At 36.0% G+C, this 25,359-nt stretch overlaps 1 protein-coding gene across 6 annotated transcripts in view; it reads left to right on the plus strand.

The window, feature by feature from the left end:
- The window catches only part of PCDH11X (protocadherin 11 X-linked), a 488,779-nt gene that overhangs the window by 68,238 nt on the left and 395,182 nt on the right, over positions 1–25,359 (plus strand). For 4 of the 6 annotated variants that reach the window (XM_061359684.1, XM_061359685.1, XM_061359682.1 and 1 more), the window contains exons 3-4: positions 1,892–1,939; positions 4,946–7,432. In XM_061359684.1, the coding sequence (XP_061215668.1) occupies positions 1,892–1,939; positions 4,946–7,432 (2,535 nt within the window). Of the gene's footprint in view, positions 1–1,891; positions 1,940–4,945; positions 7,433–13,641; positions 15,215–25,359 lie in introns of those variants that run through there. The other 2 variants (XM_061359687.1, XM_061359683.1) reach the window with 2 other exon arrangements.

Genomic DNA, 25,359 nt, shown 5'->3' on the forward strand with positions numbered 1-25,359 from the left:
CTTGCTTTAAGTGTAGCCTGGACAAATAAGGGCAGCAAAACATTAGACATATTACAAATGTAATACTGACTGTCTCCAATTGTTTTTCCTTAGTGGAGATGAACGTGCTCTAAAAAATAACTCTGAGAATTGGGTGCCAAGATTTAATGCAAAAATAGTCTGCATTAGATGTATATTTTTTCCTGTCTTAGAAAGTGAAGTTGACAAGGTCCAAAATATGACAAGATAGAGAAGAACTCTTTCCAGAAAGGAACAAATAATCTAAAAGGATTAAGAGGCTCAAGTGAAGAAGTTCTTAAACTGTTTCAGTCTTTTCGTAGTAACTTTAAATTTGTATTTCCAAGGAGGTAATTTTGTGTTTAGGTATAACTCCTAGCCATTTTTACCTTTTTCAGAAAATCAGTATTAAATGCATTGGTTGTTTGCTGCTTCATTCCATATTATACTTTTTAGTGATCCTTTCCAGTATGAAATTGTTCATTATTCATGAAATGGTTTATTATTATCCTTATGTTCTATTGATCCCTTCAACAGCATTTTGCTTTCTGTCTGCTTCATAGGATGAATAAGGTTTTGTATGTGGTTGTATATATGGAGAGGAAATCTTTGGCAGTGTTTTACATATAGAGAAACTCTACGTGTAGCTCTATTAGGAGCTGAAATCATGTTGCTCTACACTTTCTGATATAACAGTGCAGATACGGAGTGGTTCCATATGCCTTCACAAAAACAGGCAAAGAAATAATGGCTGGAACCTATAGTGTAGTTTTGCAGGAGACCTGCAAAGATTTTCCATGTTGCTATATCAGAAATACATACCAGTTAGCGAACAAGCATTATTTTCTGGAAAGATTTTAGGGTTCTTTGGACACAAGATAGAATTTCAGCCAAATTTTTTATTATTAATTACTGAATTACTTTCTAATGGGAAGCTGATATTTGGTTTTGGGTGGGTTTTTTCCCTGTTTTATTTTTTAATCTCTTTTTAACATTTTGTCTATTTTATTTCCCAGTATTCTTATTTGGTTAGCTGGAATTTAGTTACTCTTTATCTGTTCGGTCTAGATTTCAGGCAGAGTAAGATTTTTAGAAATCATGAAACTGGTTTTAAGAGGGTTGTTGACATGCACACGTATTACTTCTAGCTTGTTACAGTGCTTATGGGAATGAGTTAAAGTGAGTTAGTATAGAACGTTTGTTAATTGCTTTTTAGATGTGTGTTGTCTAGCTCTTGACTTCTGTTTTAAGATTCAGTTGAACTGAAGACATGCATCCTATAATGTGTTTGGCATGAAGTTGTAGATACAAAACAATGATATGTCTGCTCCTGTGTCTGTCTTGAAAGGTTCATAATGCTCTTCTTGAATGAAGATTGAGCACAGTGTGGATCTACTTTGTTAGTTAACAATGTATAGTTGTTACATACGGTCACATAATTTATAATGTAGAAAGTAAGAATAATCGATAGACTAATTTCAGAGTGCTTTGTTTCACAAGCAGTCATTTTTATACGGTTATTTAGTACAAAATTTTTCCTTTCCCTATTTCTTTGAGAAATAACTACTTTCTGTCAAGTTAGTGGTGGACAAATGGACTATTGTGAGCATTAACTAGAAGCTGTGGTTTTTTTCCCCTTTCTTCTTGACAATCTCCAGGTAGTCAATGCCCCATGGGTTTTATGACATAGTGTAATACTGCAATATGTATATCTAGAGAAGAGTTATGTATAGACTTTAGGTGCGCTTTGTCACATGCAGTCCTGTCCATAGTACTAGAAGCTCTTGTAGCTTATCACATTAAGTGTCCGTGTGTCATTGATTATGTATTTATTAATCTACCTAAATGTTTCATTTTTTAAAAAAACTCTTTATTTTTTTTATTTACATGACAGCCCAAAACAGCTCCGAAAAGGACTTTTGGATCCATTACAAATGATCAGGTAAATACACAGTAGGGAGTGTTCAACATGAAAACCAGTTTTATTAATTCTGAAACTACTTTGGCCATGAGTCCACTGAAAAGTATGTTATGAAAATTGAATAAGGTAATGCATTTGCATATTGATCTGATGAAGAGTCTTGTCATCAGGGTTAGAGCCTTGTAAAGCAATCCTGGCTCTGAGATGGGCATAATCTTGTTTTGCCTCAAATAGGTAGGTTACATTGCCTAAGCTGTCTTTTATAGACTAAAACCGCTCAGCCTTTTTTATTTCTCACTCCCATCCTTCTGTTGTTGTGGAGATAATATAGCAGATTATTTGTACTAGTCAGTCATTTTAATGGCAAAAGGTACTATATAAATATTAATTATTTATTAACATTTTTCCCATGTATGCATATCCTTTCTACTGTGAACTAAACCTTCAGCTCGCTATGATAATGTAGTGACTGAGGTACAGTGCAGTCCAAATAACAATGCTACCCTACTGGAAATTTGACTGAGGTTTTACCAATGATAAAGCCATTTACTTCAACATCAGGAATTTAATCCTGAAGGTTTTTCTTCATGTTTCTCTCAGAAAGTTTACTTTTCAATTTATTTGCTCATGAGGGAGAGTATTAGATATTTATAGTCTTAAAAATATGTTTCTAGAAGGTTTCATTATTTTTTGGAGTATTAGGAATGGGAGAATTCTTCATTCTTAGAAAATATCTGTTAAAATGCAGCATGATGTCACACCAACTTAAGCAACATGAAATAGACTTGCTTTAACTAGGCAAAAGTATAATTTTGTGTAACTTTTTTCTTTTTTTGTGATTTAAAAAGATGTATAAACCTGTAATGAATAGCAAGAAATACTCTTGAATAATATTTTAGCATAGGAAATTACTCAACTGTTAATTATTAACGTGGAAGAGATCTTTGCTGCCTTTTCTGTTTCTCTAGGAGTTTATTGCTAGTGATAGGGAACTAAAGCTCTATTTTTTATCAAAATTGTATGTCATAATGAAAAATATCTTTCTCATAGTTGATAGAGAAAAGCAGAAAGGGTATGCATATGTATAGCTACATATATTCAAAGTCTGTAAGAAATGTTTGTTGTAGTTGTGGGAGCTAATGACTGAATAATCAGTGCCCATCTGTCAACTTGTATACAAATAAAGAAGTAAAAGATAGGTGGCAGGTTTTTTCCCCCCTCTAGCTTCTGTTGGTTTTTTCCTGGAAATCTATGTTAAAGTATAGAATACAGAATTTGTCATTTCTCAGTAATTCTGAGATATATTGCAGTTAACTGCTAGCCAGATTGAAGAGGAAACTCTGCCTTTATGGAGAGATCAGCAAAGAATTACTATCCCAAAATTTAACCTAATTGCTACAAAATATGCATCTTGATTTGGAAACAATTTAAAAGGTTTATATTTTCATATGGCTTCTGGTAAAGAAGCCAAAGCTGTATTTGTTTTATTGTTTCAAAGTGGGCTCCAGTTTGCTTTAGAGTGTCCCTAGTTGCAACTTAATGTCACAAATACTGGGCAAGTGGCACAGTAATTTTTGAAATGCGGATATATAGTTCTTTTCCATGAAATAAATGATTACTTAGGTAGGGTCAAATTCTGGCTTTGAGAAAACAGATCAATGAAAGACTGCAGCCTTACGCCAAAGTAGACCTGTGAATGCATTCCCCTTAATGATGGCTAGAAGAGTACAGCGAATACAAATCTTTTTTGCAAGTAATAAGAAATAAAGAGCCTTGCACACTGGGAACACTTTCTTTCCCTTTGGTCTGAAGTGTCTTAAACCACTTTTGAACATGCATAATTACATAAGTGAAGGTGAAAGACAAACACAATAAACAGAACCAGGCTGGATGCTATTGTTCATTATTACAGGTATGGCAGATAAAACCAAAATCCTAATTAGTCAGCATCTTTATTGATGCCTTCTTTTTCTGTTCATCCTATACATTCAGCTTTAGTGGTCTGCATTCTAGCTCTGCCCTTGGGGAAGGGAAGACATGGCTGGAAGACTGCCTTTAAATCCCTTCCTCCTCTGAAGGATGAGAGATATGAGAAGAGACAATAATTGTGATATTCTTAAGCCCTCCTTGTCTGAAGAGACAGTAGAAGAGGGAATCTACTTCTAGATTCCAATCTTTATTTTAGCAGACTACTTCTGTCAATGCTATTTTTTAAAAGAAGCTGTTTGTGCAATATATGTAGCGTTTCTTCCAGGGGTCTTAGGTGTTCAGCAAACCCCATGAAAAAGATTGATCTCGTAGTTCTGTGATATTTTTTGAAATTAAAATAGATCATATTTTCTTCCTGGGATTGTATTTTTCACTACAAATGCAAAATGCTGAATGATGAAGAAAGGAATAGCTTTGAAGATGTTTTAGAGTGTATTCGTAATCAACTTATGACTTAGTTTTATCTTTACCATCTAACACCTGAATTAGGTAGTAAGCCTCTTCAGTGATGGTGGTGGTTTCTTATGCTAATAGTTTCAAATGTTGTTCAGGGTTGCTCCACAAACAGAAACTCTTTTTCTTGTTTTCCTTGAAATTGAATATTGGTTTAAGTCCTCCACTGTGTGCATGCTATCTTGCTTTGCATATGCTGAACTCTGGCTTCATTCCTCTTTTCCGTACTCACTCATACAATGGAGGAACCCTCTGACCAGGTATTTAATAGCTTTTCTGTAGAAATAGAGAAACTGATTAAAAAAAAACCCAAAAGAAAACATCCTCCATCTCTCTCCCTCCCTCTCCGCCCCTTACCTACCTTTTCCTAAAGTGTCTGTTTCTTGAGTGTTTGCTCTGAAGCTTTCTTAAGACTCTGAAGCTTAAAGTAAAACCAGATATTGCAAAATAAAGGTAAATATAAATGTATATTCCTGTATACAGTATATATAAAAATATATATTCAGTGAAAAATTCAGAACACTGAGATATTTCTCTATTTACATATACCGTCATGCTAAAGAGTGTTCTTTCTGTGTCTTGTAGGGTCAAAACGTGTTTGGTCTTGATATAACTGAGACACCTGAAGGAGATAAGTGGCCTCAACTGATTGTCCAACAGATCCTGGATAGGGAACAGAAGGATACCTATGTGATGAAAATTAAAGTTGAAGATGGTGGAAGCCCCCCAAGATCTAGCACTGCCATCCTCCAAGTCACAGTGACTGATGTGAATGATAATCGCCCAGTCTTCAAAGAGAATGACATTGAAGTCAGTGTCCCAGAAAACGCTCCAGTGGGCACCTCTGTTTCTCAGCTTCATGCCACTGATGCAGACCTGGGCTCAAATGCACAAATCCACTTCTATTTCAGCAATCAGATCTCCAGTTTGGCCAAAAGGCTGTTTGCCATAGATAACACCACTGGTCTCATCACTATAAGGGAACCACTAGATAGGGAGGAATCTCCTGTACACAAATTGATTGTTTTGGCAAGTGATGGCAGTTCAACTCCATCAAGAGCAACAGTGACTGTTAATGTTACAGATATTAACGACAATGTCCCATCAATAGACACGAGATACATCATCAATCCAGTGAACGGGACAGTACTTTTGTCTGAGAAGGCTCCCCTTAATACGAAAATTGCACTGATAACAGTAATGGACAAGGATGCTGATCTGAATGGAAAAGTTACTTGTTTTACAGATCATGATGTTCCTTTTAGGCTAAAGCCCGTGTTTGATAATCAGTTTCTTCTGGAGACAGCTACGTTCCTAGATTATGAAGCCACACGGGAATATGCCATTAAAATAGTGGCTTCAGATTCAGGGAAACCTCCCTTAAACCAGTCTGCAATGCTCCTCATCAAAATAAAAGATGAGAATGACAATGCCCCAGTTTTTACACAGCCTATCATAGGTCTTTCCATCCCTGAAAACAACGCTCCTGGTACTCAGCTAACCAAGATAAGTGCTACAGATGCTGACAGTGGGCGCAATGCTGAGATCAGCTATATTCTGGGTTCTGATGCACCCCCTATTTTCAACCTTGACCGCCGTACAGGTATTCTGACAGCAGTGAGAAAGCTGGATAGAGAAAAGCAAGACAGGTACTCCTTCACTGTGCTGGCTAAGGATAATGGGATACCACCCTTGCAGACCAATGCTACTGTGACAGTGTCTGTCCTGGACCAGAATGATAACAGCCCTGCTTTCACACACAATGAATACAATTTCTATGTACCAGAAAATTTACCAATGTATGGCACAGTGGGGCTTATCACAGTTACAGATGCTGACTCAGGAGAGAATGCTGCGGTTACTCTCTCTATATTAAATGGTAGAGATAATTTCATTATAGATCCACTTACTGGTGTAATAAGACCTAATATTACCTTTGATAGGGAGCAGCAGGGGTCATATACTTTCCAGGTGAAAGCTGTGGATGGAGGAAGAGTACAGCGTTCCTCAACTGCTAAAGTGACCATCAATGTTGTTGATGTAAATGACAACAGGCCTGTTTTTGTTATTCCTTCATCTAATTACTCATATGAGTTGGTTCCAACATCAGCCAGTCCAGGGTCTGTAGTTACTAAAGTCTTTGCAGTTGATAATGACACAGGAATGAACGCAGAGCTCCGCTATAGCATTATAGGTGGGAACTCACGGGGCTTGTTCACAATTGACCAATTAACAGGCAATATAACTTTGAAAGAGAAGGTAATTACATCAGATCATGGCTTGCACAGACTGGTGATAAAAGTCAATGACCTAGGACAGCCAGAGTCTCTTTACACTATAGCCCTTGTGCATTTATTTGTCAACGAGACAGTCACCAACAGTTCCTACGTACAAGAGCTAGTGCGCAGGAATATGGAAACTCCAGTTGGCCAGAATGTTGGGGATGGGGAAATAACCCCACAAACCAATGATTATGTGAAGATCATCATTGCTATTATTGCAGGCACTATGACAGTTATTCTGGTAATTTTTGTTACTGCTTTAGTACGGTGCCGCCAGACACCTCGGCACAAGGTTGTCCAAAAAAACAAGCAGAGTGGTGAATGGGTTTCCCCAAACCAAGAGAATAGGCAGATCAAGAAAAAGAAGAAGAAGAAGAAGCGCTCTCCAAAAAGTCTCCTTCTCAACTTTGTGACTATTGAAGAATCCAAGCCTGATGATCCTGGCCACGAGCACATAAATGGCACTTTAGACATTCCTGTAGAGCTAGAAGAACAGACTATGGGAAAGTATAACTGGGCCACCACACCAACCACATTTAAGCCTGATAGCCCAGATTTAGCAAAGCACTACAAGTCTGCTTCTCCACAGCCCACCTTTCAAATTAAACCTGAGACTCCTGTACCCCCCAAGAAGCACCATGTCATTCAGGAACTGCCTCTAGATAACACCTTTGTGGTGGGCTGTGACTCACTTTCCAAGTGCTCATCAAGCAGCTCGGACCCTTACAGTGTTTCTGAATGCAGCTGTCAAGGAGGCTTCAAGACCCCAGGACCCATACACACCAGACAGGTAATGAAGGTTTTAAGGTGTTCTCTTTCTCCTTCCCTTCTTACTTTGCCATTCCTGTAACTCTAGATCTAAGCACTGCAAAATAACCTTTTCTGCAAGGATTAGAAGTCTGAAAGTGCATGTGAGGTCGATGCACTGAAGAGTAAACATTTTAAGATTCATCAGTTTTAAGAGAGAAAATGAAATGTTTGTTGGCTGTAGGGACACCGAGCAGAGAATTATGCCATCGGTGGGTATTACTAACTGCAGATGGCAGCATGGCACTGCCTGCTTCACTGCAGTACCTCATGCAGCCCTGCAAGGCACAGAGGGGTTATGGTGCTGTCCTCTGTAGTATTTTGTGCTCAGGAATTGAGGTAATCTAGGCCAGGTGGAAAGCAATAAAGCCTTACAGGATCTGATAAGTGGTTCTTAATATTAATGGAGTCTGGAATTGCAGCCTTCATTTGGGCATAGCTTTACTTCAAGGTCTCTCAAAAGCAGGCAAGGATTTTCCTCTGAGAGTTTCAGTTCCATTTTAAGACTAGAAGCATACTGGACTATTTAAATGTGGTGGAGAAACACAGTCGGCAGGCAAAGTTAGGGGAAAATGAGAAGCATCAGTATAATTGCTCTGACTTCTATGCTGCTCTGCCTGATAAACCAGATAGTAGCTTCTCAGAAATCCAGTACATGTAGCAAAGGAAATGTCTAAAGAATCCTCATCTTAAAAATAAATTGAGAACCAAAGTACATTTTAGTCTTCTAGACACTACAGAAAGGCTTTAAGTCATTGGAAATGGAATTTAATAACTGCCCTTATTCTGGACAATGTTATTAATAATAAAGCTTTGCTGTTTGTGTTTCCTTCGTTCTTCACGTATCACAAAGTTTTCAGTGAAATAGTTTTCTAATTAAGCTTTAATTGGTCAAGGAATTAATCATGAAAGAAAAATGTCAGGAGATTTAATATATTATTGATAATATATTTTAATACTACTGCCTGGGAGCAAATCCTCAGCATGACTGAGCCAGTTAGACTTCTTGCTTTAGCTAGGTTTTGATTCTTTTTTCTGTGGGCTTTGTTTTATTACCATGACAAAAAAAAATGTGATAATGGTGGAGTAAGTGATAACAACATCTGCCTCAAAAAAAGCTGCTCATTTAAAGTAGCCATCATATCTTTGAAACTTGCAGGTCGGGTTGTTTTGTCTGTTTTCCTTACCAACCCAAAGGTGTGCTATATTCTGAATCACTATGCTTTAGAAAACTTCCATCTTTTTCTGAGGTGCATTAACAGAAAAATTGAAGGGGAGGGGCTGAGAGAATTTCTTATTTCTAAGATGTGGCAGCACTGAAAAATGCAGCTTTTTGAGGTTTGAGTATTTTCTATTAAAGGTATTTGAAGGTGTTAATTTAAATTACACATTACAAAACCTTCTTGCCAATTTGTTCATCTGTTTGAACTATCATAACTCTGAGGAGGCTAGTGCTACAGCAGTGCTCCTCAGCATTTCTGTAGGTCTCATCTAAGTGATTTTTCAGTTGAGTTCTGGTATAGTTCCTCTGAGCCAGAAAGGTTCTTCCATTGTCTGCTCAAATACACTGTCAAGCAGTAATGCTGCAAACAAAGCAAGATCCTAAGACTCTAGGTTTTCACTAACATAGTTCTTCCATCCAAAGGGGCTTTTAAAGCAGAATGGAAGCAATTCTCTTCTGCAGAAGTTGGTTGGGGAAAAGAGCATTTACTTTTATTCGTACCTTAAAGGTCAATGACAGGGGCTTCCTATCTGGAAGAGCAGAATAGAGTTGTGTTTTTTTTAATTTAAGTGCTCATTGCCTAATACTAGCTAATCTTCATATAGCTGTACCTGAAATTATATTAATGTGATGCACTGAATATATCAAAAAGAGATTAATGTACTATGATTCTATGATCCTATTGATTTTGTTAAATCTATAGCCTATCCTTTTACATGTATTTTTCTGTATGAAAGTTGTTGGAGAAAGTATAACTGCTCACTGTCAAGGGCTTTTTACACAAATTTGAAAGCAACATCAACCTATGAACATGTGAATTCAACTTCTTACCCTTATTTAAATAAAAGTAGTTTCGTTAATGAATTTATTTACATAAATTGGGCAAGAAAATCTATTCGATTTAAATCCTTTGTGTTGGACCATGATCACAAAGGCAGAATTGTATTTCATAAGTAAAACCAAGTACAGTAAGTATTTCTTAAACCCTGATGGATCTTATAAGTCAGTCTTCCTTCTAACCTGGTTTTGTATGTGGTAGTCTCTACAGTTTTCTCAGGTGGGGCTGTAAAAGGTGACTCAGGGCGAGTTGTCACTGTTAGCCTGTAAAAAGACCAAGCAAACAAAAATGAGCTTCTGCCACAATGGTTCAGCTGTTGTGCTGTCCCACTGCCCTCCAGCCTCAGAGACTAACAGGGTGTTTGTGCTTAATGATGCACATGTGTGTTGTGCGGGCTCTGAATTACCAGGAAACTGAAGGCCAGGCTGGAGAATTGGAAGATAGGGAGGGCAGCTGACAAGGGAGGTGTGCTAGTTTGAACAATGAAAGTAACGTGTCTAATGTGAGTAAAAATATTTTTTACTTTACCACTAAGAATTACTGTAATGCCTCCCTTTTACAAAACAAAAGCATTCTGAAGGAGGCTGAAAAAGATTGCATACACTGTGAAGATGACTTTTCTGTTTCTACTGCATGCTGCTATTAAGAGGTAACACATCTTAACTGTTCTTAGTTTTGTTCATGCAAGGCTTTTCTACTCAGATATTTGAAGTAATATTGAGCTAGAGCTAAAAATATATATTTTCTGTTGAAGCTCTAAATTTTGTGTGTCCGAATGGTATCGATTCAGGTCTTTAAAGAAAGGAAATTATGTCTTTGCTTTACTGCTAAATTTGTCTAAGTGATCTATAAAATGACAGAAAGTCATTACAACAGTTGTACTCAAAAAGCGTGCAAGAGAAGATGCAAAGGTTTTTCTACTAAAACCCCCAAAATATCTCTTTAGTGGTCATGTGGAAAAATAAATACAGCAGTACAACAACTGAAATTTTAATGGAGAAGGAATCAGAGACTCCTGAAGCAGTTGGGGACACATTGAATCATGAACTACAGGAAGCTGAAGAGGAAAAAGTATGGTCCTAATGTAATGTCCCCTGTGTATGTGAGAAGGAGAAAAAAGGAGAGAGATATTAATACTATTCTGAAATACTAGTGATAGCAGAGCTGCAGAATAGCGTGCTTTCTTTTGGGATGTAGTAGAGATAATTCCTTGAACAAGCTTCTTATTCATAATAAAAATTTTCAAGCTTGTGTATTTGAAGCTTGTAAATGAAATTCACTTTCAGTGCCATAAGATTTTCATTGTTTTGGTAGTCATGGGCCTGGTAGAAAAGCATACAGCGCCTTTAAAGTTTTATCTGTCTGCAAGCTTTGGAAAAGCTCCATTGCTTTTGACATTTACCTCAATGAGGGCAGACTATATGAATTATTCCATACCAACGCAAATCTTCTAATTCTTTTTTGCATTTGCATTGGAATGATGAATAGAAAAGAGAGTTTTTTCCAGTCTAGTTTTCATGTAATTTATAACACAATTTTTAAATATATATTCTTTGCTCAAGTACTTGAAACAGTGTTCAGACAATTGAAATACCTGTCTAGGGATCAGCCTGTCAATTCAAACCATGTACAGTATGATGTGCGGCAGTTTGGTTCAAGGAAGTTCCTGCCACAGATGTTCATTAGAGCTTCCCATGCATTTTCTGCCTTCTTCTCCCTTTCTTTTCGTTAATGCTATTTCAGACATTCTTTTAATTTCAGAGTAGTATAATGCATAATATAGGAACAGTTGAAATATGAAAATAAACACCCAGTCACTGAGGGAGAGACTTGTGACCTTTTGTGTTGTCATTTACAACTTAAAAGCCAGTTTTATTCTGACTTTGTGTTATTGAAGAAGGGTGAGTGTTCGTGAAGGCAGCACCTCTTCAGCTGATAGACCTGGGAAGTACAATCGTGATATGAATCTACTGTTACATACTTCTTGGTGGTTCTCCATGCTTCACAGGGAACTTTGATCTGTATGCTAATTTAGCTTCACTGCTAGCACACTATACCAAGTTTGGGAAGCTGTTGAGGGGGTGAAGAAGCATGCACACTGGTTTTATTTGCTAATGCAAATCTTCATCAGTTCATTTTAGTTGCCAGGATTCTATCATTTGAGAACATATCCATACTTATGAACAGAAATTTCAGGTGACAGTGATCGCTACTGCACTTGTTAGAAACTGGTTGGAGAGAGACTTTATATTCTGTAGAAATCTGAATGGGAAGTAGACTTCATTTAAAATAGATTACGTTTTGGGCCCCTACAGTCACAGTTTTGATTCTGTTAGTAACTGCTTAGACCTGCTTGCAGTCATGGTATATTTCGCTTTCTGATTTGAAATGTAGTGAAGAGTCATTATAGCTTCCCACTCGTTATGAGAACAGTGTGCTTAGGATGTGAATTGAGAGAATATTACACTGTTCCTGAAACTAATAGCTCTAAAAAGTCACCTGTTATGTAAATCTGTAGCTTCAGGATTTATTGTTTCATTTAATAACATGAGACTAGTGAGTTTAACCTAGTATAGTGCTCATCAGTAGTCAGTGCTGATGCTTCTGGTATGTAAAAGGGCTTAGAAATAACACTGGTAACTTTGCATTGGCAGATACAATTATATTCAAAGAACAATATCTTCTAAATAATCAGTTTAATAGCTGTTGGTATAAGCCATTTAAAAATTGATCACTATGATTCTAAATAGTTTTGTTATTTTCTCTTAATATTCTGGTAGCTCTGATACACTGCCATCTGTACACATTTCAGGAAAAAAACCTGACATTCCCATCTGGAGAATTTCTAACTCAAGGATAAGTGAAAGTGCAGCATGGAGGTTACTGAGCAGCTACTGAGTTGTGCAGTACTACTGAAATAAAGCTGGTCAAAAAATGCTTTTCCTCCATGGAATACTTTGAAGAAAAACTTTAGAATTGTTCTTTTAACACATGCCTTTCACTGGAAAAGTGTAGACATATCTAGAATGGGCCCCCCTTGCCTCATAGTAGGGTAAGGAAATGTCGCAAATGGGACATAAAGAAAAATGATTTGTACAAGTTAAAAAGTGAAGTATTTTGAGTAGGACACTCAAGTAAAAACTAATTCAGGGAAATCAAAGGCTCCCCCCCCCTGCCCCTGGCCCCCAGTAAGAGCTTGCTGACTGAGTTTATGCTGAAGTTGGAAGAGGAAGTTCCAGCATTCATAACTGGGTGATTTTTATGCAAGCTAGAGTTATACACAACTCTCTCTTCAATAGCAGCTTGCTTTAGAGTAGTAGCAGCATAGATTTTCTTAAGCATTAAGTGCATTTTGCCTTCATTTTTCTGTGGGATAACTGAAAAGTTTACTCTTATCCTCATGATACAACTTTGTGGTTATTTTTTTTTCTTTAAATGGCCTAGAGCTGTACACCATTGCCAGCAATGGTGCCTGATTTAGATAGAGCCTAATTTTTGCATTTCTTTCTTTTCCTGTTTTCTGCCAGCATATATTGCACTCAATAATCTGCAGTTGATAGCAATTTCCTGACCAGGGAGTGGCTAGCATCTTGGTGATGGTGGTATTGATGGTGTTTTCTTTCCTGTGAAATAATTGATTGGAATGGATTAATTTATGTGATTTTGGGTTTTTTAATGACTCTAACTCTGTTGATGATAAATAGACATCAAGGATGCAAAATATCTCTTCAAATCAAAATATTTTTATGCTCTTAGGATCAATGCTCTTGAATGAAGTCTGCTAAACCTCTGTAGAACATGTTCTAGGTGGTATGGGAGTCTTTGAATAGCTGTAATCTTGCAACAACACTCGGGGTTTCAAGCTGACAAAGCAAAAAAAAGCCATACCTAGAAGCAATTTCTTTTTCAGCATTTTTACTATGGGTGTATAGATGTGTGCAGGTCTTTGCTTGTGTATAGAAACCTAAAACCACAACACACATCAAAAAAGGTTGGTTAGAACCGCAGTATCTCAGTACTTCTCAAATCCATGCAGTGATTGACAGGGTAGAAATTTGGAGACAAACTTTACAATATGTGGGGAAAATTATGCAGGAAAGGGCTTTTCTCATGCTGTTTCTCTGTTTGCCAGCTCTGAACGCCATCGCATCTGATGTTATATACTGAAGTCGTACGTGTACACAATGATGTTAAGCCAGCAAACATGAAAACAAGGAAATAGCACGAGAAAGCCCTTTGTCCTGTCTCTGGTTGCCGAAGAAATTTATCGTCTGATCTCCAGAGGGGTTTGGAAGTGACGATGAACTGTTCAAGCTGCCCTACTGAAAGGTATCCAGGGCAAGATTTTTTTAAAAAGCAAAGACAGAGATTTTAGTACGTTGTGCTATAGTGTTCTATAATGTAGTTTTGCTAAGAAAAAAGTAATGTGACCCATCCTTCTGCACAATTGGTGATTATGGTAAACCTATTTTGCTTGTAATCATCCTCTTGTCCCAGTTTTCTTTTTTCTTTATTTATTTTAGTTGAAACAATTAGGAACTTTGTTTCTATAAATATATTAAAGGGAGCAATAAATTTTATTCATACATTAAAAAAAGAATGTAAAGTTCTTTATACTCCCTGCATTTAAAATAAAACCAAATTGTTGGCACTTATAGCATCATTATCCATGTTAAGAATTAAGTGTTATTTATATCTATACCATAATATTTTTAATGATGATATTGCTGCTATGGATCATAAATAGAATTGATCAAATCACTGCTTTCTCATTTTACAGGCACAGTAGTAGTAGTAAAAAATGAGTACTTCCTGCTTTCTTATCCACAACATTTTGTAATAAATAAATGATCACCTTTTAAGTAACTGGAAAGTATTCACTTAACTTTTAAAAATAAAATTCGATTTGCTTGCTGAAGTCTGGCTAATGTCTGTGTAAACCTACCGTACGTTTAACCTTTTGAAGTACTTTTATTTAAAACAAGAAAGTCCTGAGTCCAGTGACTTGGTTTTCAGTGTGATAAAATAGGAAATAGCATACGTCATATTTCAGTGTTAGCCAGCACATGGGGGAGAAAATGGCCTAACGTTGGTTCCCCCCTTCCCCCCCGCCAATTATTTCTCTATGTAGTTAACTTTTTAAAAATTCAAATTTTCTACGTGATAATTTGTTATTTAGCACGGCTCATCAAAAAATAAAATCTGAGTCTTGTAGCTTCGTTTGCAGGTTGGTTGCAGGTTCTTGTATATTGCCTCACATTTTAGGGAGTAATGCTGAATATGTATCATCTATTATATTAGAATTTCATATGCAATGCGAAATCTCTTAGGAAGCAAAGGAGTATAAAGAACCCTGTTTTCTGCACTTATATGAAGACATGTAACATTAGTTTGCTAGAATAAAATGAAATACAGACACTGCTTTTAACTGGGATGTATACAGTATATATAACTTTCTTTTAAAGAAAAAGTTATTAATGATTCATGAATTAGACTACAACATGGAATTCTTACACATTACTATATGTTTGATGTAAAGATATTTATAGGCTTGTACTTAATAATCACGTTGCCTCAGTTCTTGGACTGCAGAATGTCTACCATGACTGTTGCCTATAGTTTGCTCCACATTTGCTATCTGGCTCTTTTAAAAATGTGTATTTGGCTCTTTGATCTGTAAAATAAATCCTATTAATAATGAAGTACGTATTGTAATTCAGCATATTGTATTGCATAATTATAGCTGTGACTGTTACAGAAGATTTTTTCATTTCTGATAATGAAATAATTTTCTTTGGAGGAAGTTTATGTATCTATAAGACAGTTTTGCTATTCCTGTTTATCATACCCTTGCAGCATTTATGTTTCAAACTGAAAACCCAACACTTTCAGTGATTAGACATACAGTAATGATATTTATTGACCAATGCCATAATTCAGCCAGTTGCTTTGGCTTGAAAGTTCATTCCTAACATAGCAAGAATTTATCCAAGAAGTTTTTAATGTAGCAAAGATTGGTCCTACCTATTGCTGTTGAAGTTGTTAGCTTAAGTGGGCGATGGGAAGCATTCAAAGGTACTGGTTAAGTATAATTCCTTAGAGTTGTTTGTCAGGAAGATAGCAGGATTTCACAGACCTTCAGTTTCTCTTTTTTCTATGGTATTTAAATCTTTGGATTTCTGTTTTTATGATAATTTGGTTGGATTTCCTCAGTAAGAAGACTCATATACATAAAATTAATGCTTGAATAAGAAAAACACCAAATAGTTTCAATGCTTATATTGTATTTTACTCTTTTTTCCTTTCTATTTTTTTTTTTTTTGGATCAAAGGATACTGAGTTGAGATAATGAACTAGGTTAATCTAACCTAACCTTAAGCATGTAACTGAGTCATCTCAAGTGGACATCCATTTGCCCTCAGTTTTTACTCTGGTAGTGAAAAGGTATAATTATACTCTAGCAGGTTATTCTGGTGTTAGGACAGCATGCCCTCTAGAAGTGCCTACATTCTTACACTGAGTATGAAGATAACCTTTTACAAATATTTTTTAATTTAAATGTGCCAGTTATGTGCTTGCAGAGCAAAGTATTTTTTTGTGAGATTCCTGTTTGTTTTGTTTTTAACGTAGCTGAAGGTCTACATTTCTTCTAGTATTTTACTGGTCAAATCATTCTGGTCTGTCAATGAATAATTCCAAAAGAATTTGAAAGTTAAAAAAAAAAAAAAAAGGTACATGCATGAAATAAAAGGTACATCAAGCAGTTTATTGGTCCAAATTGATAATCTCTTTTAGTTCTTTCCTGAGTCAGCACAGCCAAATACAATAACCCTCCAATTGCACTGGGGGAAAGGCCAGTGACCTCTTAAGTGGTACAGTTTCATGTTTTTCCTCTATGTGGGTTGTTTTGTTTTCTTCTTTACATGTAAGTATCACTTTAAAAAAAGTAATTGTTTCATAGACTGGCATAAGTCTTGTTCAGAGAGCTCATTTCTTTCTGATGGTAAAATGCGTTCATGAAAATTTAATGAAAGCTTAATGCATAGTGACCAAATATGTATGTGTGCTGAATGTAAATTTCTACACTTTCAGGGATGTGAAGGCAAAATGGAGACCAGTCAAAAACATTCCATGTTCAATTTTGGGTTTTTTAAATGAATATTAAGATCCTGAGTCAAAGTACATGTGTCAAAACCAACTCTGTTTCTCAAATGTTTTCACCTACAGAAGTCCTGTTCTCTGCATACAAGTCAAGTAAATTAAGAGCAGAAATCACTGAGTTGAGCAAATGGTGCTTTTGAAATTGACAACTCATGATATTTTCTTGAGAATATTAGTTGTATTTTCTAAGTTGGTCTTTTTTTTTTTTTTTATTGTACTTCAGAATGCAGTTATTATTGCTCACTATCATCTCAGTAAACTTCTGAAGAGATTCTTCCTTCTATCCAGTGCATGTTTCCAGCCCTGTCTAGACAGGTCTGTGTCTGCCAGTCAAGTCCTAGCCTGTGGTTTTGGTTACAGTGCTATGTGTGGCCCAGCAAAAAGAATAGTTCTTTATTTGTTGCCACTTCACAGAGTAAATTAATCACATCACTGCTTTTAGCCCTACGGTGCCAGCAGCCAAAGACGACTCAGGTTTGCTTTTCTACATCCTGTGTCATACTGTCAATGCCTGGATTTCATATGGATGTGAGTCTACCAAAGCTCAATGCCACTTGATCTCAGATGTGCCCTGATATCAAGTGAGTCACTCCAAGGAAAAGCAGTGGCATACTATCTGCAGTTTGTATGAAAGCTGCCTATCATATCAGAAAATATATTGGACTTTGGAAGCTTTAAATCCTTCTGAATTGGAGTGGAGGACAGCTGAAGGGCAGTAGGTGCTGTCAGGAACAGAGCTGGTTTGTGATGTAAATAGAATTATTTTTTTAACATAAACTGTAATGCTGCGGGGTTTTTTGTTACACATTATCAGTGATTTCCCATTTTACCATAAGACATAGATTTATGGTAATTCCTGGTCTTAAGTATTATTTGTAAAATCTTTTTAACAAATATTTTTAATATATATATTTTCCTTTCTTATTGAATTATGGAGCACTGTTCCTTTTATGTCTTATTTCTAAAATAAATTTTATTTGAAGATTATATTTGTATACCTTCTGGAGAAGCACTCTTTTTACACACACCTCTAATCTGTTTGCTTAATGCATGCAAAATATCAAAGCTATATGTATACTGATACTTTTTACATTGGTTAGGAGCTATGATTATTAACATAACTTCACCACACAAATACTGTAAAGCTTACCAATTATCTACAGAAGTGTGCTGCTTATGAAACCTCATACTGCTTACCAGTACATTTCTTTTGCCTAGGTTTTCTTCAAAGAAACCTGGTCTCAGCAGGAATTTCAGGAGTTGCACTTCTAACATTGTTTACGTGTCTGTGTGAATGTTTCTACAGTGTTTAGCGCTAAAAGAGAGCAAGATAGTGCTTATAAATATATGTATATTGTGTATGTATGTATTTTGTGTGCATGTGTATATAAAGAAAGAGCATGAGGGTGTGTGTGAGGGTGCATGAGGCATTCATCACAGTTAACAAAGTTTATAGGCAGTATGTATTACATAGGCATATACCTACAGTCATATTCTACCTTAGTACCCTATGTATCGGCTAAGAAAGATAGCCAAACACTAAGGTTTTCACTTGACCACATTAATTAGAGATTTGGAAAGGTCTGTCTTCTCTTCTGAGAATGTATGTTGTTCTCACTGTACTAGTAAGTGACTCTTGATAACTTGGAGGTTAGGATGCAGTATGATAAGTACAGTTTTGAACTACAGTTCTTTTTCTTTCACTGTTTCAGTTTTATTCATTCCTACATTGTCTTCCACTTTACTAAAATACTTTTTTTTTTCTGTTACATGGAGTTGATCTCTTGAATCTTGCCACTGAAACTGTCACAAAAACGACATTTCTCTATTTCTTCTAAATTGTGAGCCTCTGCTTATTTCATAAATACACATGTAAATAAAGTTCAGTTACTTCTATTCATACAGATGGATATTAAGTAACTGTTACCAGGTATACTGCTGACTTTCTGCAGTCTAAATAGGTTTTATTTGTTTGTATTTTGTATGTTTTTTGCTTTTATAGGAGGTGTTCATTAAAGCCAAACGACTTCCAGTAAAAACTGACCCATCATACCTAAGATAGGAGGTTTGATTTCCTGTCACTGAATGGCAACTAAGAATCATGTGGGGAATTTCAGTCTGTTTTCTCAGTACAGTTTTCATCCTTTCCCTGCCAGGAGAAGATGTCCATGATTGTCAGGTGGATGAACTGCCCTCTGCTTATGCTCTCTGTTTCTTTCTGGGCTGTGATGTTGTTTGACTTTGTTCTTGATATGATCACCAGAGTCTGACATGAAATTTGAATCTAAGACCTTTCCTCAAAAGAATTTCCTCCTTTTTATTGTCTAGGCTGTACAAAAAACCTCCCTTTTATCTGTGTGCATCAGTAGCAAACAAGTTGCGGGCATGCAGACACACTGACACGAGTATGGATCTGAACGACTTCAGTCATAAACTTTCCCCCACAAAAATACTTTTCCTACATTTGTATTAAGTCACTGATGGGTGGATTCTTCCTTTCTCTCTTCCTCCTCTATTAAGAAGCAATAACTGGGGAAAAATTCTGGTCTTATGCAGACACTAGCGCATGTGTGCTTCAGATAAACAATTGACCCGAAGACAGAGTGTTTCAAACAGGCGAATGGAATTTGGAACATTCTTTCCTTTGAGCTTTTAGAGTATTGGAGTAATTGGAAATACTGATGAAAATATGTCTTCCATGACGTAGACATACTTTATGGGGAGAAGCAATTCATGGGGAGAAAAAAATCCTCTTATTCTAACCGGATACTATCGTGAACTCTTTAACCGTTATTTTGTATTAAATAACACTTAAAAATTAAAATATAAACTGATTACAATTAAATACCAAATAACAGCTCATTTTCTGGTAGAACTGGAATAGCTTCTTATAAGCATAAATCTGAATATTTTGTTTAATTTTATGATATACCAAAATTACCACCTTATTTGGGAGTGTGCTGTTATTGGAGTTGTACTGGAAGATCTGACATGAAGTTAAGAGGACATTTTGGCTTACATGTGCTACGGTAGTTTATTTTTTTGGGTGTTGGACACTCAAATTGCTCTCTATTTTCAAGTCAATCTTTTGATAAGGTGGTATTTAAGATCTTAATTGCTGATCTAAATGAAAACATCTTAAAGTATTTGAAAGAAACTAATGGAGTACAATAGTAGTATTCATTCTTGCCCCCCAGGTAAATGAAAAATACCTATAGTTTGGCTATTCAGTGCTGTATATCTTAGTGATTATCTAGCCAAAGGTGCCAGGGTTTGCATAAGCAGGGTCATGATCATGGGCAGAACCTAGGCTACATTGGGATAGAAATGGGATGAGAGATAAGGAATATCTTGTTGGTGTATAATTTTTCATGTTATGAGATAACTCTATCAAAATCTCAAGTGCCACGTCAGAGGCCTTTGCAGATGTAGTTTTCCATCACATTCTGACATAATTTCCTGATTGGATTAGTGTGGATTTATTATTATGGCTGAAAGTAGCAGGATGTTGCCTACTAACATAGAATGCATGCGAGTGCATGGGTCTGTGTTCATATCTGCATTGAAAAGTCTGATTCATATCAGATTTATTGTTTCTGTAAGGTAAGATGTCTTGGTTGTATTGTTGACTGATTTCTATTGTTTGTTAGAAATTCTGTTTCTCTCCCTTTGAAAACTAATGCATGTTGAAGTGGAAGTGAAAAAAATGCAATTTAGGATTGAGAAGCATATGGTACAGTTTTCTTTGCCATATTAACTGGATGAAAACTATTTCAGTTCTTAAGTTCTTCAGTTCTTTGTAAGTTATGGATATGATTTACTTTTTTTTTCCATTTTTGAACTTACCTGAGGTAAAATTATAGTTCTTGTATAACAATAAACTGCCTTGTAGCTTTGTTGCATTTTTATTTCTTGAAATACATAAAACATAAAAAGCAAGTACTTTTTTTTTTTTTTTTGCAGGTACCCCGTTATCATAACATCCATGTTTAGATTTTTAGGATCATACACCATGAAAGCATAGCATTTTTTACCTTATATCCTCTGTTTTGAAAAGCATCTGGTTTTGGGGGTGTTAACATGAAACTCCCTGCAGCAAACATATCAATGCATCAAAGTAAAGCTGGGAAAGTGCATTTCTATTTTGAATAAGTATATTTGTAAATAAAACTTGAAGAGGGGAGGGAGACATTGGATTGTGTTCTCAAGCTTAACAGGAAGGAGGCAGTAAATTCTGCAGCCTGCTGAGATTTTGATTGCTATTGATTTCAAAGTTAGAAGCCAAACCAACTACAATTTATAGAAGAAATGTTTCTTCCAACTCATGTTAAACTCAGAACTCGGTGAGAGCTGCTGCCACTTGTAAAGGTATATCTGATACTGTTATTAGCAGCAGTGATCAGCGTTGTTGTTATTTGCTGTTTTATTAGTCCATGCAGTCAGTTTGATCTATAATATTTTTTGTAACTGAGTGGGAACAATGGATTTACCAAAAATCCTGCAAGAAAATCCTTTCTTTTTAATTCCCTCCCTCAAAATAGCAGTAAGGTACTCTTCCAAGGAAGGATATCTAATACTTCTCAGAAGTATGTCTCATTAGAGACACTGAAGAAAGATCATAGTTTCTATGTAGTTCTTTGTTCTTCATACTAAATATTTACATTTTAAACTCTTTATATATCACAGGGCTCTATCATGCATAGATACACACACAAAAAGAAGGTAATTTTCTAATACATTTAAAATGCTTATTTTTTCTATAAGGGAGTATTTGAGGATATTTATTGCGGTTTAGTAGCATGGCTGAATGCCTTTTTGAATGGCCCAAAGTAGATTTTTATTTTAATCTAGCAAAATGACATTGTGTGTAATTAAAAACATGGATAAATAGATTGGTGTTTACTCACACGTGGGACAATCATCAAACCCACTAATTTCGAAAACATTAATGGCTTCAGGCTTCCTTCAAACTTACTGACTCAAAAGATAATAATTTCTAAGTTCTTTGGCCATTGTATGGTTTGCTCTGACCTCCTTCAGTTGACCTCAGAATATCTCAGGGTGCAGATTCCAAAACCTGTCTGAAACACTAGTTCCAATTTGACTACCGCCGTGATGAAAAGCTTTCCCTTGTCTTCATTGCAGTTTCCCTTGTTGTGTTTAGTTTCTGTTGAAAGAGCATGTACATACTTTACAGATTGATATGAGGTCCTTGAATACCAGTGAAACCTCTTCTGGGGCCTTAGAGAAAATCTAACAAAGCCTGTTTTGAACAGAAATCATTAAAATAGTTAAGTCATTCATTTTCTGTCAGGCATCTCTCTGTTTCTTTGACAAAAGCGTGCATTGTATTCCAGACAGCATATGTGCCCGATTGTACTTCTAGTGGTTGTTGTATTGTGAGCTTTCAAAGAAGGTTGTTTCCTGGAATCCCAGTTGAAAAAGTTAAGATGGGATAAGGTGAAAATTTCTAGTCAGCTCTAGTGAGACCCTCCTACGTTCAGGTGGTCAGTCATCTGTCCTACCTACTGACCTGGAAAATTGCTTTGTTTTGAATGAGAAACTGAACTGCTTCACATGAGGAAGCCATAGCATAAGTTCTTTACTTAGTCTTATTTATGTCTGTATCTCCATCTTTTAATTTCTAGATACTGAACAGTCTTCAGCTGTCTCATCATGCTGCACTAGACGTCTTCATCTTGTTCAGCCTTCATGTCTTTTGCAGTCTGTTTAAATGCATACAGTAGTATATTGTATTCTCATGCTATTTCTTTTGAGTTGCTCCATATTATTGCTAATTGTAAATGAATTTTAAACTAATTCTGAAACCCAAGCATATTTTGGAGAATTTGACTGTGCCATGTCAATACTTTCAATAAAATACTTTTTCCTATTTAGCCTACTTCTGGAATCCACTCGGAATTCTGAGATTAATACATTCCTATGCCCATGGCAGGGGGTTGGAACTAGATGATCTAAAGGTCCTTTCCAACCGTATTTTATGATTCTATGTCAGTACAAATATGTAATAATTCTGGATTCTCAAGTACAGAAGTGTCTCAGTGGAAATCAGAATATTAATTGCTTTTATGGATCCACTTACATGTAAATATCCAAATGAATTCAATTTACTTATAGGTGCAAATATTTTAAATATATCTATTCATATGGATTTTTAGGGTAGAGCCCAAAAGAACTCTGTTTTTTGCTCATTTGTACGGCTCATCAACTTTTGTATTTGTCTTTATTTTATAAATATGTTGTGAGTTTTCAATTGGATTCCATCTGGTTCTACTAGTGAAAACACTGATAAGTTGCCAATAGTCATGATTGTTTCACTCAAAGTGATGAGCAAATCAAACCTTTTCAGAAACTTATCATGAAGGTTAGATATTAAAAGCAGATAGAAATGACAGAATAATTCTGTCAATAGCAAATAAAAAAGGAAAACGCAGTTGGAGGGAGAAAATATTCTTCTGATGTTTTCTGTATGCAAGATGTACAATGGTGCAATTATCTGTTCGCTTTCAGCTACCAAGTATGATTTAGTAGTTACAGTATTTTGGCTTTGAAACACTGAACATGGATAAGACGGCACGTGCTCAGTTGTATAAGGGTTCCAACATCTGTCCTGACAATCCTCTTAACAGAAAGTCTTTTTGGAATTAGGAAATGGCAACATGAGTTCTGAAATGGATATGAAAGAAACAGGGTAAAGGGGGAGAAGGGGTTTGGAAGAAAATATTTCATTATTTTATTGCCCCTTTTTAACACATTAACTGCTTGAACTGTTTGTTTTTGTGATTCCAGATGGTAGCAAGATGCACATAAATGAATAAAATGAAATAGAACAAATCAAATGCTTGGCTGCTGTTCAAGAACAGCTAAGGCTAAGCTTTATTAAATTCACATGAGAATATGATAACTGTGGAGTTTCACAGAATGAACTGCAATAATATTACTCATGAAGAACATAATTCTTCTTCCGATAGATGGGGCAATCTAAAATTTTATAATGGAAAAAAACTAAGTCCCTTTGGAGTTTTATTTTCAGAGGGCATTCAGTACTTGAGTGCAGTCTGTAACTGTAGCACAAACAGAATCAACATGCGCAATCCGTTTGTACATATAAAAAGTTCTAAGGGTTTCTTCTTTCTCACTGACTAGATAGAGAATGCTACAAAGAAAGTCACTTTGTTCAAAGTTAAAACTGTTTCCTGTGTCATATAAAGTCCCTTTAGGAATAAGCATATTTGTATTTAAAAGGAAGGGGGTTGGGGGGAAGCATTAGTTTTGAAAGTTACAGAAGCACAGCATGGTTTGGATTGGAAGGGATGTTAAAGCCCATCCAGTTCCAGCCTCCCTGCCATGGGACATCTTCCACAAGACAGGTTGCTCAAAGCATATAATTTATCAAGTCCTGCAGATCTTGGTATGTACACTGATGGCTCATGTAAAGTAATTCATTCTGTTTCAGTGGAGTAACTACATGGATCAGGAGAAGAGGGGAAAAGAAATTCCCTTTAAGGAGAGATTCACAAACATGGGAAAGGGCATAGTTCTTGTTTGCAAATAGGTTTTTGTGAAAGTGTCTGTTTGAAAGGTCAAGAAGATTTTGAAGCTTTGAGATAGCCTAAAAGGCAGCTCTGGTATGACAACTTGGGTAGCTGGGTTGGGTTGTTTTTTTGTGTTTTTTTTTTTTTCTTTTTTATTTTTAACAAGTAGGGTTTTGGGTTTTTTTACAGCTATTTGTCCATTTGATGGAAGGTGTCACGTAAGTTGGATCTTCAAATTCTGTTTAATAGTTTGAAATGATTCAATGATGGGTGCAGAAGCAGTGCAAATACATGTTATATGTACTGGAATTTTTGGTAACAAAAAGTATTTTATATGACACGTACTTGTATCCTGTTCTGTGACTCGTAAGTCTATTGAAGAAGATTAGACTGGTGACATCTTTTGATCTTGTCTATAAGACTTAGTTCCCTGGATTTCAGTTCTGCATTGAAATGAATGAAAATGAACGTTTTGGGACAAAAGAAAGGGAAAACTGCATTGAGAGAGCAGTAAGCTGTTTGAAGTCCAAAATGTAACTGTAACAGAAACTTTATCCGATTGTTCATTGTTTATTACTTATTTATGACTGGTATCTGTTTCTACATTATATGCATTTACATTAAAGTCATTTTTAGTAATATACAAACTCAGAGTGTAGTTTGCCATAATACAGTGCTGTACTGTATGTAGTACAGTGGTTACAAATTTTTCAGTAGGTGCAACAGACATTTATCAGTTCTCTAATAGGAAAAAGAATGTTGAAAGAGCATGGGAAATTCTTATAGGAAGGGATGAATCACTACCTTCCAAAAGTTAGGTACAGTTAGAGTGGACATCAGATGGAAATAAAAAAACAGTAAAAAGCAACTGCTGTTTTAAGTGTTTTGATGAAACCCCTTGTAGTTGGTTCGGGTAATGTCAAACAGGTCAGTCTGGGGGGACCTGAATAACTTGTTCACTGTTGTCCCCTTTGAAAAATGGAAGACAGAAACTGGCTGCTTGATAAACTGAAGATATTCATCAAAGCCAGAAATGCAGAACTTATTTGAAGGCACCTATGCTTTTTCCTGAAAATAATAGTTTAGTAGTCTATATAAAAAATAATGGCCAGAAACGCCTGACATTTGTCAGA

Source organism: Neopsephotus bourkii, unplaced genomic scaffold, assembly GCF_033783945.1.
Source record: "Neopsephotus bourkii isolate Nb327-2 ecotype Australia unplaced genomic scaffold, CSIRO-AGI_Nbou_v1 NB_991, whole genome shotgun sequence".
NCBI lineage: Eukaryota > Metazoa > Chordata > Aves > Psittaciformes > Psittacidae > Neopsephotus > Neopsephotus bourkii.